Source organism: Actinia tenebrosa, unplaced genomic scaffold, assembly GCF_029948245.1.
Source record: "Actinia tenebrosa isolate PJP-AT-01 unplaced genomic scaffold, QUT_ActTen_1.0 PGA_scaffold15__27_contigs__length_11533743, whole genome shotgun sequence".
Lineage (NCBI taxonomy): Eukaryota > Metazoa > Cnidaria > Anthozoa > Actiniaria > Actiniidae > Actinia > Actinia tenebrosa.
This window is the reverse complement of record NW_028292575.1, coordinates 6,302,583-6,318,762: the sequence shown is the minus strand read 5'-3', so window position 1 is coordinate 6,318,762 and position 16,180 is coordinate 6,302,583. Positions and strand designations below refer to the sequence as shown.

Genomic DNA, 16,180 nt, shown 5'->3' with positions numbered 1-16,180 from the left:
AGTTTGTACGTTTGTGCTGACTTTGCATGCTTAATATTAATATATTTTTATCTCAAGTGAATTTAATAAATAACGGAGATAGAATGTTGTTTTTTCTTCAAATTTTATATATTTCTGGAAGCGGCACACATCGACAAACGAGCGCCGCGTTATTTTCACCTGTAGATGAATATAGCAATATCGTTTTCACTTGCTTAAAAATAATAATAATATATTGTTATTCGTCAGATATTTCGCCGATACGAAATTGATAACTTAAATATTGAACTGAATAATTTATTAACATATGAAAGAAGACAAGATTGGAACAACGTCTGACTGAATAATTTAAAACTCGTTAATTATTAATTATTTTTAATGATTTCAATGGTTGGCAAATTTATATGAGGAAAGATATCTGATGACAAAGTTTGTAAATAATTAATCATTAATAAATCGTTATTAAACAGGAACTGTCTTAGCTTTTCGCGGTTATGCAAGAATGACGGAAGAAGAATTCAAGTTGTACATAGAGGAGCGCGGAGATACGAATTTTATCTTCGAGTGTTCAATTGATATCTCGCTAGTGAGCGCAGCGAACGAGTAAGATATCTAAATTGAACACGAGAAGATAAAATTCGTATCTCCAAGCGGCCATGTAATGTTCTGTTTATTATATAGATATCGATGAAACTTGAATAAAACAAAAGCTCAAAAATTCTTTATTAAAATACGTTACTATGTAAACAGCGATATCTTCACGTGTGAAAGATATGGTATCTTCCACTGGTGAAAGATATCAAGTTTTCGACACTAGAGAAAACCTGGTATTTCATCGTTATCTATACAACAAAATCTATTAAATCTCCGTTAGAATAAATTTTCATTCTTTCTTCGATATATCATTTCCTGTTAGCAACAGGAATAAACGCTCAAAAAAAAAAAAAAAAAAAAATGAAATTCAAAATATTACCCAACTAGGAAAGTTTTTAATTAAGAGTGGATGTCAGTAAAACTCAAACATTTCGTGGCAAGTGTGAAAAATTCGATTTGTCTCATATTTTGAAGGGAGGTAGGCTATGATGTAATACAAGCCCCTACACACTTAGTTTTTGAAAATATTGTTTTATTCCCAAGAAATTAAAATATTTCTTTCGAGGCGTCAATATGCTAATTAGAGAGGTCTAAAAATGAGCAGAATTACAGACCTCCTTTGCTAAAACTATACAAGATTAAACCTTTAAAATATAAAAAAACTTCAAGTATTCTATCTGTTTAGTTAGTAGAGTGATTTTTTCGCGTGTAACTTGAATAAAGAATTTTTAGTAGATTTTTTTACAGGACATACTTTCAGCACTCTCAAAAGTAGCTTCAAAACAAGTGGCAATTTTACTATGGCCGAAACATTGGAATCGTTTTATATCCAAGCTATTTAAAGAAGAGGAGTTTTTCTTCAGCTGTACAAAAAATTAGCTTGGGTAAATCAGTTTTCGGATTTTTACGTTCGGTCAAAGTTGCCGTAATGAGCCGTTTTTTCGGTCCCGGCTTAGCTTTTGAAACGAACAACAAAGCCAGCCTTCTCACTCACTAACCAATACTTGAAGTTTCACCAATGCTTCTACACTTAACTATATGCTTCTAACCATGCCAACCTTGTCAATGTAGAAGTTTAAATCCTTTTTTAGAGATTTTAAACGAAGATCCGGTGTTGTTTTGTCATATTATAAACGTTATCTGTATCAACAATGGCTTTCAAAACAACGATTGAATTCGTCTGCACTATTTCGCAAATTTCAGCCTTTTAAATGAAGATCGCTTAGATTTCCATATTTTTCAAGTGCTTAAGATCCCACTTGATTTCTGAAGCTGAACAGCGAAAACTATATATCGATATTTTTGGGAAATATAAAGAACCGCATTTATTGAACATCCTTCGACTGATAAACGGCGACACCAAGTGATAATATACATAATTGGTCTAATATTTGATTGACGGGTCGTAATCAGGAATCGCGCTTTTACTCGTGCGGTGTTCCCTAAAACGACATTGCTGGTGATCACGACTTCGAAATATTTAAGTCATTTAAAAATTAAAATATGGAAAGTTATTGTTCGTTTAAAGCCCTTGCTGGCGGAAATTGCAGCATCGATCGAAAACATCCTAAAGACGAAACGCAAATTATTCCTCTACTAGCTTGTTGTAAAGATATTTCCAGCCATAAAGCAAGTTTAAAGTTCACGGGACCACAAACAGAAGTTGAGTTGATTTTGTGCCGAGTATCTATGTTTAGAATTCCTTCCAATGCAACTTCAATGACGATATGTCCAAACCACCGTTCCATCCTCGGTGTAGGATGGAGCCGAGGGGCAAGCAGCAGGTGTAGAATTCCTCAAACGATCTCTGGCCATGGAAAAAGCGGAAAACGTGTGCCAAAAGCTGACCGGGGTCTAAGCAGTGAATCGTCTAGGTTTATCCTAAAAGAGACTGGCATGTTCATTCAAGTTGGTTCAGGTAAAAAAGTGATGTAAAAAAATGTACAATAGGGAAAAGGGGGATACATATATATGTATACATATCGCTAAATTGTCGACGTTTTTTTAATAGTGGTTGCCACGCCCTGATCTTCGTGTGATCCTCCAGTCAATATATACCTGAGCCCCCACCAGTTCTGTAAAAATTGCGACCAACACTAAATCTCCACCCCCCTCCCTCCACACAAACACACACTCATAGGATGAATAATGACCTGTCCCTTAGTATACAACAATCATGCACCTTTTTTATTACGTTATGCATTGATATTAAACAACAATTATGCTAACATTTCTTATTACCAGGAGTCTGTATAAACTGCCGGAAAAAAATGAAAGAAAAAGTGGAAGATGATAGTACTTCAAGTCTTACGCAGGAGTTTGCTGAAGTAACTTTGGTGAGTCAGGATGGCAATGCCCTATATATATATAATATAGATAATAAATAATGAATGAGGAGATGAAAGGAAGGAAGGAAGGAGGGAAGGAAGGAAGGAAGGAAGGAAGGAAGGAAGGAATGAATGAAGGAAGGAAGAAGGGAAGGAGGGAGGGAAGGAGGGAAGGAAGGAAGAAAGAGCGATTGAGAGAAACTAAAAAACATTATGGAGGGATGGATTCATGGATGGGTGGATGGATGAAGTGTTAGGATTTAGGAACAGGAAGGACGGCGACGGACGGACGAATGTACGAATCGACAGAAGATCTGACGGGCTGACAAAGACAAAGAATAATAATAGAATGTAATGAAACATAATTGAAAATGAAAAGAAAAGAGAAGAAACGCTTATCGTTAACCTTTGTATGTGTAGGACGAAGAAGAAGAGGTATTTTTCAATATTAAGCACTCAACTCCTGTTGCTGTATCACCTGGTTTCTCGGCTTACGACGACACATCTTTCAGTACCTACCAGCCTTCAGAAACCTCAAAACTCTCGGCATATGGCAACCACAAGTCATCAAGAGATCTCCTCAATACGTACCTTGCATCAAGAGACATTAGTCCTATCAGAAATTCATTGACAAAGCCTTGGGATGAAGCCTCGAGTCGAACAAAACGCAGTTATGAAAGGAAAGCGAAGCAAGTTGTAAGTGCGTGTTTGGAAGAGATTGCGCCAAATGATACTGAAATGCTTTTTGCTTCCGTGTTCCATGTATCTCAAACCGACAGCAACTTTGACTCTGCTCTGATGAATGCTCTAACAGAATGTTACAACAGCGCCTCTCACTGGAGTACTCGACGGCAGATCCTATCAATAATAGCGGATACGGTCACTTTCAAACAGTTAAAGAGATGGCTACCTGACGTAACAATATATCGGTTCAACATAGCCAGACACCATCGTCTTCTCCACGGCAGAGGTGCACTTGTTCCTAATGATAGGAGAACGAGGATATGCATTTCATCAGATAAACTAGATCATTTTTTATCCTTTATAACGAGCACCCACGTAGTCCAGGACCTGCCCTTTGGAGAAAGGAAACTTACATTGTCTACAAATGTCGATATCAAAGTGCCAAATGTCATTCGGATGCTTATCCCCGAGCAAATAGTGAAGTAATACCAGAGTTACTGCAAGGAATCGGACTTTGAACCAATGAGTCGCAGCACACTGTGTAGGGTGTTAAACGTTTGCGCCGCAACTGTGAGAAAGTCACTTCAAGGCCTAGACAATGTGTCTGCGGAAGGAGCCAAGGCATTTGACGATTTAGAAGAAGTGGTGGAAAAGCTTGGCGATGAGTACAAAGGTCTTTCCTGGGTAAAGGACATTACCGAGAAACTTAAAAGTGCCAAGCGATACTTAAAGAGTGACTACAAGGTATGCACTCATAGCTGGACATTTTCACGCGATACCCCATGATCATAGTATTATAACTTCTGATAAATGATGTTCTTTTTTAGGTGCACGTGTCACCGAGTTCGCAGGTTCCCGACCACTGCAGGGCCTACGCACTGAGTTTTCCGGATGACGATTGCTTCATTTCTTCATGTAACCACCAACATAACTTGAGATGTGACAGATGTGATGCACTTACTGCGATTTTGCACGAAATACATACCACCCTGGAGAGTTTCGATAGCTGTGAAACGGAAGAGCTCACCTATATTTTCAAACAAGCTTCAAAAAACATTCTGGCATGGAAGGCGCATCTTCTTCGTTCTGTGAATCAAGATCAATCAAGACTTGACATCTTGAAAAACCTGAATGCACAGTCTTCCCTTCTCATTCTTGATTGGGCAATGAAATTTCTGCCACGAAAATATAGAGAGAGTCAGAGCGATTGGTACGGTAAGCGAGGAATATCGTGGCACATAACCGTGGCCATCAGGAGAGACAAAGACGGCGAGATGCAGATGCTAACATTTGTGCATCCTTTTGAAAGCTGCAGCCAAGAAAGCAGCAGTGTTTTGGCAATAGTTGATGATGTATTTCAGCAGCTCAAAACAATAGCGCCTGAAATTATAACCATTTACCTAAGAGCAGACAATGCAGGATGTTATCATGCCGCTTCGACCTTGCTGTTCTTGCAACAAATTGCCTCAAAGTATCAGATCACTTTGTCCCAGCTAGACTTTTCCGAACCGCAAGGAGGAAAAGGATCTTGTGATAGAAAGGCGGCAACAATTAAGAACAAGATGAGAGTATACCTTAATTCAGGTCACGACGTTGAATCTCCAAAGCAAATGATGGAAGCCATAGATTCATCAGGAGGTATTCCTGGCGTGAGGGTGACTGTATGTGGCAATCAACCTGCTTCAAAGTTTCCGGATATCAAATGGAAAGGTATTAGTTTCCTGAGCAACTTTAACTATAGCGACAAGGGTTTGAGAGTCTGGAGAGCGTACGGCATAGGACCTGGAAAATTTTTCGAGTGGAAAGATCTCAACGTACCCCCCAAGCATGCCTCGACAGAATTAAGTACCAACACCGATATGCCCAGTCCTAAAGCTTCGTTTGTTGCAGTTACCGCCAGACGCCGTTTGCAATCCACGTCAAGTGCATTTGATACCCAGGCAGTCCAACCTTCCTCAAATGTTGAAAAAAGTGATGATGACGACACAGACTGTAGTAGCAGCCTTGAAGAACAAGCTTCAGAACTATTCATCTGCCCAGAAGAGGGATGTGTTAAGTCTTTCCAAAAGTTTTCATATCTTCAAAATCACCTTGACTGTGGTGCGCATTCATATGCTCTTGAACACGAAACATTTTTTGATAAAGCAATAATACTCTACGCAACCAAGCTAGAGCAGGGTGCTACCAGTGCCATACCTGAAATTGCATCCGATATTCCATCTCTAGAGCTGGAACAAGAGCTACCTATACTTGATATGGGATGGGCGTTGAAATCTACTGGACAGCAGAGAAAGCGGTTTTCTGAAGCTCAGAAAAAATATCTAATGGGCTTATTCAAGATTGGCGAACAAACTGGACATAAGGTAGATCCTGTTACAGCGTCCAAATCAATGAGAAAAGCAAAAAACGCAGTTGGTGTCCGCATGTTTGGTCCCGAAGAGTTTCTCAATTCTAAGCAAATTGCGAGCTTCTTTTCAAGAGTCAAAGCAAAACAAGTCATTCCTGATGAAATCGATGAAGACGAAAACATTGAAGAGAATGTCAACGAAGCTTCAAGAGAAAAGGCCTTAAATGATCTTGGAAGAGAGGTATTAAGTGTTCTGGCAATTCAACATCCAATCATATATGACACTTTTAACATCTGTGAACTTGCGAAATCCCAATCACGATTATCTAAGTTTTCAATATCCATGCTGCAAGAGATCTGCGCTTCCTGTGACCTGGACACGTCTGGTATTCAAGTGAAGCGGAAAAAGCCATACATCGATCTCATTGTTAGTTTGGTAATGAACAGCTGCAGCTGTATGCAATCTTGACTTTCTTAAGATAGCTGACGACAATATAGCACAGCAGACCTTTTACCGCCTAAAATTTCGTTAAAAGAAATTCTGGTGAATTTAATTTTTAAATTACCGTAAAACAGGAATATTTTTGTTGCAGGTTAGAGGGCTCTTGTGGGCTCATAGACGTGGAAACTCATAAAAGCCCTGTTACACGAGGCAATTTTTCTCGCAAATTGCAATGAAACGCCGTTGCATTACATGTCGGAAAAAATATTGCACATGTAACACCACCCTTTCTGAAACTTGCAATGCAACGTTGCAATCTGCAAAAATATTGAATGAGCTTCTACTTTTTGTCACGTCACACCTATCTCGCAAAATGCAGTGCAATTTGTGTTGCAAATTACCAATACAAGCGCAGCTCTTCCATAGGCCCCGCTGATATATCCGGTTTTATCGCAGACCAAAAAAAGCGCAAGTTGCGAAGAGTTGCGCGCGTCTAACATCTCACCTACGACTTGCAATGTTCTGCTTTCAACAGCATTGCAATACATCTTGCAAGAAAAACTGCATATTTCGTGTAACAGGACTTTTACAGCCGGAATTTTACGGTATATATGTATAACTTCGTAACAGCATATCCAGTATCCTTTGATTGACATTTACTTTGTAAAAATTCTTGTTTAGGGAGCATTCATTTTTTAGGGGAGAGGGGGAGGGGGGGGGGGCGGAGGAATCACACGGGAAGCAAGCTCCCTTACGAAATATAGAATCGTAAGATTTAATAATTCAAGCAAACGCAAATAATCGACTTTATCGAAAATACTCGAAAATAATCATGTAATATGCATTCTTTGGGCTACCAATAACTATTCAGAATCTTCGAAACGAAAGGTTTTTACTCAAAGGTCGGAAAAAGTAAATAGTTCTCAAGTGTATAAAGGCGTAAAAGCGCGATTCCTGATTACGACCCGTCAATCAAATATTAGACCAATTATGTATATTATCACTTGGTGTCGCCGTTTATCAGTCGAAGGATGTTCAATAAATGCGGTTCTTTATATTTCCCAAAAATATCGATATATAGTTTTCGCTGTTCAGCTTCAGAAATCAAGTGGGATCTTAAGCACTTGAAAAATATGGAAATCTAAGCGATCTTCATTTAAAAGGCTGAAATTTGCGAAATAGTGCAGACGAATTCAATCGTTGTTTTGAAAGCCATTGTTGATACAGATAACGTTTATAATATGACAAAACAACACCGGATCTTCGTTTAAAATCTCTAAAAAAGGATTTAAACTTCTACATTGACAAGGTTGGCATGGTTAGAAGCATATAGTTAAGTGTAGAAGCATTGGTGAAACTTCAAGTATTGGTTAGTGAGTGAGAAGGCTGGCTTTGTTGTTCGTTTCAAAAGCTAAGCCGGGACCGAAAAAACGGCTCATTACGGCAACTTTGACCGAACGTAAAAATCCGAAAACTGATTTACCCAAGCTAATTTTTTGTACAGCTGAAGAAAAACTCCTCTTCTTTAAATAGCTTGGATATAAAACGATTCCAATGTTTCGGCCATAGTAAAATTGCCACTTGTTTTGAAGCTACTTTTGAGAGTGCTGAAAGTATGTCCTGTAAAAAAATCTACTAAAAATTCTTTATTCAAGTTACACGCGAAAAAATCACTCTACTAACTAAACAGATAGAATACTTGAAGTTTTTTTATATTTTAAAGGTTTAATCTTGTATAGTTTTAGCAAAGGAGGTCTGTAATTCTGCTCATTTTTAGACCTCTCTAATTAGCATATTGACGCCTCGAAAGAAATATTTTAATTTCTTGGGAATAAAACAATATTTTCAAAAACTAAGTGTGTAGGGGCTTGTATTACATCATAGCCTACCTCCCTTCAAAATATGAGACAAATCGAATTTTTCACACTTGCCACGAAATTTCAAAAATGTCTGATTTTTTCTGACATCCACTCTTAAGAGAGAAACATTATACCCCATTGTTTTACCTCTTTAGGTTAGGAATAAGTCTAATAAGGGGACTGTCTATTCATGCATTTTCCAGCAACATCTTACTAATATTAAACTCTGTGTGATAAAACGAGTTTGGAAATTAAATATTTATGGTAAAGATGAGCTTAGAAAAGAGAACCTATCTTGAACAGACTGAGGTCCCGTCCACACTATGCCAGATAAATTTGAATCCGAATTTTTATTTATTCGGTTCCATTTCGAAAATTCGTTTTCGGTGAAGAATCGTTCCGGATTCGCCCGGACTAGTGTGGACGGTAGGCCTAACCGAATAAATAAAAATTCGGATTTGTCATAGGACAAAATGTTTGTCAAGTTTGATTATTGTAGATCATCATAGAAAACAGATTATCAAGCACGAAACTTAAGTAGGAATCAATTAATCAATTAAGAAAAGTAGGTCTATTTGCTCTGAGTGTTACTTCTAGGATTACATGAATAGGCTCGACATTTTGGTTCCACATGTCACAAGGGAGAACAGAAACGCGTGTCAAAGTTAAACAGAATGAATTGATCGGTAAGCAAGAAACGTGTTCTCAGAACCAAAATGTCAGTCCTAATGGTTTGCTTGAGGTTAAGGTCGACAGCTCAGCACGTGGAGTTGTTGGCCATCTGAGCAAACATTCTATTCACTTTTGACATCTCTAAAGCTTTTGTTCTCTGATAGTACTGCATAATCGGGTGTGTCAACAATCTATTGACGCCCCAACTTTAGTCTCAATAATCTCCTTCATTTTTGTTTCAAACTTGAATCACTTTCAAGTGGTAATTAGTTAAGTTAAGTGTATAACGACTACTGTATGATCTATGCGATTTAGAGTTGAGTAAATCATAGGAATTTGGGTTAGTTCAAATTCCTCCTCGGGAATTGGGAACTAGCTCATTAACTCCTCTGAGTCGCATTGACCAATCACAGTTAGCGTCAGGTCATTATCGGCTTGACGTCACTTTCTATAGACCACAAATAATACTTAAGTGCTTGTAGCACACACTAAGAGTTAGTTGTTTTTGAGTTCGAGTTCTAGTTCAAGTTCAATTTCCAATTCACACTAAGAGTTAGAAGAGAAGTGTACAGACCAATAGTCAGACAAGCGAAGGAAACCACCAAGCGAATAAAAGACCAGAAAATCCATAAAAGTCTACGTGTGTGTACGGTGGGACGAGCTAGTCCGCCCCATCCCAGTCATCGGGAAAAACATCCCACGTCACAGATTCAAATTCATCCGGCATAGTGTGGACGGGGCCTGAAAAGAAATCTTAATAGGTTGGTTCATTAAAAAGCCAGCTTTCGATATTCTGGTTGAGTGGTTAAGGACAAAACATTTCAAGTCGAGTCCTCCGTGGAAACGAAAAAATAGTTACGATTACGCTACGATTAACTTGAAATGTTTTGTGCTTGATCATGCAGAGCATAGTTACTCGTAATCAGAGAGGGGAACCAGAATTTCTAAAGTTGTGTTGATATTTCCATGGTGTTGGACAAGGGGACTCAGGGAAACTGAAACAATTTTTTCTGAATTTTTAAGTTTTTTCAGTAGCAAAAAATATAACATTATCACAGAATTGAAAAATACTAAAGTGATGTAAACCGCGTCGGGATTAATACGAAACAGGTGACAAGGCTACCATGCTATTCTAATGGAAATACGTTTGGGGGAAAACATTTCGTAACTACCTGAGGCCTTGATACAAAACAAAAGGGCCTCTTGATCGATAATACAGCGAGTTTCCCTTTCATTTAGAACTGCCGGGCGACGATTTTATCGTCGAAGGGATTCCGTGTACATCTTTCTGACGGCTAACAGTGTTCAAGAATAATACGAAACTTATCCTTAAAGGTAGGTTTGTTGAATACGAAAATGTGAAAAAAAATGCACCAGCTTCATTAAAAAATGATGTCCTTTGAAAATTCACTGTTTTTATTCAACTTTCTAAAATTGTTATCCATTCCACTCTATACTAACGATGGCATATGCACTGCTGAAAAATATATTTAACTAAAATTAAAAGCGTTGTGTTTTCCCCCTTAAAATATGCAACACACTGCTATTCTCCTGATCGACTAATGCACCACCATCATCATATGCCCTACAACATCATTTCTTTAGCATGTCGACGTGCAGCAAAAGCTTTAAAAGCTTTCGAAAATATTTCAAACACGGATGTACAACATCTTGCTGCAGGTGAACAATCCACATTCGTTTTTCTCTCTCTTCGGACCGTTCGACTCTGTACTCATTCACCGCCTTTCCAAGTTAAATATCAACTCTGACTGTTCACTTAAAGTGCATATCAGGGTTCGCTGTTTTTTTTGTTTAATATGATAGTTTTAAACCTTAAGATCATATGATCGCTAAAAATTATTGGATTGTGTTGCGATTTCATTATTATTATTTCGATCAAAGTTCCCAAAAAGCAGCAAAATGCCGAGCGACTTGCTCCACCATCTTGTTTTGACAACCAGTCTCTCACTCGGTCAAATCGAAACTCGCAATGCATCATAATTAGCATGTTAAAAATCCAAAGACCATAAATAAATTCAGATCAGAATAAAAAAAATCCTGCATTAGAATATATTAATTCGATTGCATTACATGTATCACTCTCCGCCCGGGATGTAGTCCTCATCCGTATCCTAAATGTTCCACCATAAAAAACTACTTTTAAAGTCACTTTTTTAATTTCCAAAACTCAAAGCTTATAAAAGGATAATAAAGGAACATTCTGTGTGACTGTGAAAGATTCAAAGGTACAGACTAATCCATTCTGGGTTCTGTACGATACGACAAGCTGAAAATTATTTTTCTGCGCGCGACTTTCAGAGCGGATAGAAACTAAGTGCACGCTAGACTAGGTACAGATGTCGATGAACGTGGCCTCAGTGTTTGCCTTCATCAGAAAAATTTAAGGATAACCGTTGCTAGAGCATTGAAGCCAGGATTCAATGATAATTTTAGTTAGACTTTTGGCTCTGGCCTTTTTTTTTTTTTTTTTTTTGAGAGAGAGAGAGAGATTGTACAGATGTTTCGGTCTTAGGTTATTTTTGTTGATTTTGTCTCCTTCTCTAGATGTGTTGGTGGGCGAAATTCGCGCCATTTTTTCTCATCCTTCTTCTTTGCTCGGTGTTTGCGCTTGTCTTCAGTCAAGACACGTGTCCAGTTGTAAGATACACTGGCAAATTCAATGAGAGTGACCACGTGAAAGACCACGCCCTGACTGGACGATCCTACAAAAATCTGACCACCAATACCGTACAGGAGTGCTTCAGTGTCTGTATCAATGACTGTCGATGTGTGTCCTATCAACTATCTGGTAGACGATGTGAGCTGATTGACGAGGACAGACACACAGCTCCTGACCTTTTTAAACGATTGCCTGGATACAAGTACTACGAACTGAAGCAACAGTTGAGAAAGGTGAAATAAACATAATATTAATTCTGTAATTTATGCACTTACTACTTATAAAACTCCTTCATTACACTTCTAGAATTGTCATTTTTCTAAAAAGAGTTTTTAATCTATCGCAGTCCAACAGTGTTAGTTGTTCAAGTCAGTGTAATAATGGCTGTTGTCGTTATTCTAAACCTTGTCTTAACGGTGGAACCTGCATCGAGACGTGCCAAAACGTCACACACAAGTTTCAGTGCAAATGTGCACAGGGTTTTGGTGGAAGAGTTTGTCAGATTCCTCCTTCATGTGCAGCGTACGTACAGGCACATGTCTGTGCCAAATATCTATCCAATCCAAACAACCAATGGTAAAGTTTTGAAGGTGTACTGTGATATGACGTCAGAGCCGGGGATGGTGTGGACTTTGATCGAGTCGTTTGCTTTTTCGAAGAGAGTAAAATATATGAAAAAGCCATTGACGATAGATTTCCCCACCAGCGAAGAAAGCTTTAACTGGAAAGATTACCGTGTGTCACGCTTTGTCATGCAAGGCATCAGAAGTCACGCAACTCACTGGAGAGCCTCTTGTAACTACAACACCGATGGATTAGTCAAGACAGACTATGTCCAAGGCCAGCTAAGTGACCTAGATATTGTGAACTACAGCAGTCGACATGGATGTTTTACAGTGATATACATTAATATTCGTGGAGAAAGCTGTTGGAATTGTACTTCCCACTTTCGCCAAGATACGGTGCACATATTGATTGATAGCCATCAAGGAATCAGTCGAGAATGTTCGTGGGATGGAAGAAACCAGTGTCGACGTAAAGGCTGTGATTATTTTGGCAAGTACAAGGAAGGGGAAGTTAACCCAGAATTTCGCTGCTCGACTACAAACGAATCTACGACTCAGTGGTGGCTTGGGATCAGCCAATGAAAAAGCCCCGAAAATCTTACGGTTAAGGGAAATATAGTACTCGTTTCAAACCAAATTGCACAGAATTGACCGAACTTTCATTTCCCACCTGGAGCGTGGAATTTTTTTCTTAGGAAACTTTTGGAATTTTTTTCCTAGAAAAATTTGCTTGACTAAACAGAACTGCATGTACTGTTATTATGTAGCTTAGATAGTACTCGATCTCTGATTGGTCGAGAACAGTGCTGTTTGTGAACGGACGCACGGTTGCTGATGCCATTCGCGGGCGCAGTCAACTTTGCAAAGAAGTGTAATTGAATAGCATTGAAAACTACCGTCAATTCGTGCGTGCTTCATTACTGAAAGCACAAGGAATGCGAGAAGAACTCATCTTCGTTTCGTCGCTATCTACGTTCTGCTTATCCTAAATTAATTTCGTAGCACGGAATAGCTTCTTTATTTGTTAGATAAACAATTAGTAGCTGTAGTACGCATGAACAGCATTGATATTATTTACAACATCTATATAATAGTCAAGTTCTTCCGAGGTAACAAAGTTAGGTCGATGTCGATCAATTTGTCTACGTCCCCTCCCCCCTTGGGGTGACAAAGGCCTGAACGCGTCACACAGTATCCTATAGCGCTGGTAGTCCGGCATATAGGTGTTTCTTTGTCTTCTGCGCTCCTCATTAAGAGAAATATCGGGCGCCTTAAGAGGCGGCATTCGAGTGGTAAATGCTGATAAATAAGGTTTTCGGACCTCTGAAGAGACTCCTTGCAAACTTCCATTCGTTGTTGTCTTATCACTTGACCAATTATTCGGCAAATTAGGAAAGGAATGTTGGACTGATGAACTGCGCGGAGTGGTAACAGGCGTCCCTGAGGGAACTCGTAGATCTGTGGTGCTGGGATTAGGATATTGATAGATGCTATCGACATGGAAGTTGGAAAATTCGGACGTCGACTCCTTTGCTCGACCGTCGTCAAGCTCATCTTCTATCTCGGATATAATCAAATCTTGTAGAGTATTATCTTCAGTGTCCTTACGATCCTCGGCCTTTTTGCCTGCTCCTCTAGAGCTGTCTTCTTCTCCTCGCTGTGATTGGGTACTGGGGAAATTATTTACCATTAAATTGAGGTCAGTTTTATTCCCATTACCCGCAGATCCTCGCCTGGAAAGCGAAGCAGACTTGGGTGCTCTTCTTGGTAGACCTGAGAAATAGTTACTAGAGCTAGATTTTGAACCGTTTCGAGTATGATATTTGTCCTTGGTCGTTCTTCCTTCGTTCTTAAATGAGTTTAAAGTATTTTTGTTTTCCATGCGAGACAAGTAAGGTACTTGTTCACCCTTTTCCAATTTGTTTAAATCGAGAATATAATGATGGTAATTCTGTACGTATTCAAAACATCTTGGAGTGAACTTTGCTGCAAGTACATCCTTGTCTACAGACGGTAGAGTCTGTACACTGCAGAACGTTTGATAGCCTGGACTACTGGAAGAATCTGTCGTCTTGCTTGAGCATTTTTCAATCTCCTGTTCGCCGATGGTCAAACCAGAACGCTGGGATGTCGTTCGGAAATTGTTACATCCTCGTTGCATAAATGAGCGATTCCGAAATTCATCAAGTTGCTGGACATCACGTTTTTGGTTTGATATGGGTCCTCGCTCTACTTGGAAAACCGACTCGCGTTTAGCCGTTCGCTTAGGGTTGACAGAAGCTTTTGGTCTTGATGGACGAAAATTGTAAGCCATAGCTTTATGTTAATACATATGCATTACAAAGATGGATTGAATGTGTATCGAATGCTTGCCTTCATGGCAACGGGGTTCGTTTTGTGTCGTGGTGATGAAAGCACGCTAAAGTAAACACCAATTATTCAAATAAGAAGACAAAAAAACACGAGAAAACTGTCAAAAAAGTAAATATTAATCCAGATTACACGAAATTATCCTTCTGACTCTAAAGCTAAAAGAAAGGTATGCGAGCACTCAAACACTATATATACATATCACATAACCGTGGCTTCCAGTCTGATTGAGATTTTATTCCTTAATTCTTTTGAGATATTTTGGCAGAAAATAATGCGAAAGATAAGTTTAGATTGCCAGTTTTATGGATTTTGAAATTAAATTTTCATCTCTGAGTAAACACAGATCAAGAATTTCTTTTCAAATGCAGATTTTCAAAGTTTTATCTTAAAGTTATTCTCAAGATAAGACCAAAGTAGAAAGAGTGAAAAAACTCTTGGCTGATCTTCGAAAACTGCCCACTTTAAGCACGCAGATAACTTCATTAGTTCTCGAGTATCAGACGCTTTTAGAAAGTATCGTTTATGTTGGTCAAAGATGTGAACCGTTTTAGTGTGTACGGAACGCCAAAACGGATAAAAAAGGTTGTTACTTTAAATCTATCCAGATTAATTTGGACACATGGTCTTAATGTCTCATAGAATGAGGGTTTTCCTGGTATCCTTGTAGGGAGGGAGAACCACGAAACTATCTAGTAAACTGCCCGCATTTAACAAATTATTAAGATAAGATAAATAAAATGTTCGACACAGAAAGACCATCGATGTAAGGCTCAGGTTTAACGCCGAACTTCACTTGAGCCGAAACAAATAGCGCAGCGCAACCGTGACGTCATAAAAACGAAGACAAAGGCGAAATTCGGACAAACTTACAAGTTTACTTTCAGCAGATAATTTTCACAGCCGATCGCAGTTGATCTTAGTTTACATGGGTTATTATTGTAACTTTAAGTAAAAATAATAAAATTGGTTCGTATGATACTCGTAGCGGTTAAGCAGAATGCAATGTTTGTCCGAATCTTTAAGCTATTTTTAGAATCAGTGCGCTGCGCTATTGAAACTATGAATAACAAGGCGGTCTTCTTGATGTCATTAGGTTCGGCTCAGTATGGCGTTTGATATGAGCCTAAGTGACAGGTTAATCGCATGATTGCTTAACATACACCAAATTGAATGAACGTTGTCTTATTGAAAAGTTTACATAATCGAAGCTGATACCAAAGGGTGTTGTGGGTAAATTGTTAATCAAGCTAATGTTATGAATTTTGCAGTTTTGCAAACTCGACGACGACGGGTACAAGAACGAGTTTTAAAATTGGTCCTGTACACGTGGTCCACGTGGTTAACACTAAATCGTAGTCGATTTTTTACAAACTAAAGTTTCAATCTACGTACACGATCAAGCATACAAAAAGATAGTGCCTCTCTTTAAAAGTTAAAAACTCGTACTCGTACTCGTTGTCGTTGTCGGATCTAAAGGTCTCTATTGATTCAAGTAACCGAACCGAAAGCATTTTGTCACTCGTCATACATTGTCTGGATGCAAACACTCTCCAAATGCCCTGAATATCCCCTAATATGTCTTAACTTCGATGATTTAACCATTTGCACCCGAGAACGATCAATTTGGTGTTTATAGCCTGAGTAGTTTATCAAGGCT

At 38.7% G+C, this 16,180-nt stretch overlaps 3 protein-coding genes across 4 annotated transcripts; 2 read left to right on the top strand and 1 right to left on the bottom strand.

Moving 5' to 3' along the window:
* The first annotated feature begins 4,106 nt into the window (after window positions 1–4,106).
* On the top strand, window positions 4,107–6,654 carry LOC148910959 (uncharacterized). The gene is made up of 2 exons (XM_089030685.1): window positions 4,107–4,328; window positions 4,412–6,654. Exons 1-2 carry the CDS (start codon window positions 4,107–4,109, stop codon window positions 6,398–6,400), a joined length of 2,211 nt encoding a protein of 736 aa, XP_088886811.1. The 3' UTR covers window positions 6,401–6,654.
* A 1,979-nt stretch (window positions 6,655–8,633) lies between these two features.
* Window positions 8,634–12,307, top strand: LOC116308366 (uncharacterized). 2 transcript variants are annotated; one of them, XM_089030153.1, is made up of 4 exons: window positions 8,634–9,665; window positions 10,144–10,239; window positions 11,470–11,817; window positions 11,931–12,307. In XM_089030153.1, exons 3-4 carry the CDS (start codon window positions 11,470–11,472, stop codon window positions 12,162–12,164), a joined length of 582 nt encoding a protein of 193 aa, XP_088886279.1. In that variant the 5' UTR covers window positions 8,634–9,665; window positions 10,144–10,239; the 3' UTR covers window positions 12,165–12,307. The 2 variants fall into 2 exon arrangements, with proteins under 2 accessions (XP_088886279.1, XP_031574629.1); XM_031718769.2 differs by lacking the exon at window positions 10,144–10,239.
* Window positions 12,301–16,074, bottom strand: LOC116308365 (uncharacterized). Its single transcript, XM_031718768.2, has one exon. It carries the CDS (start codon window positions 14,462–14,464, stop codon window positions 13,187–13,189), a length of 1,278 nt encoding a protein of 425 aa, XP_031574628.2. The 5' UTR covers window positions 14,465–16,074; the 3' UTR covers window positions 12,301–13,186.
* Between the last annotated feature and the right edge of the window lie 106 nt (window positions 16,075–16,180).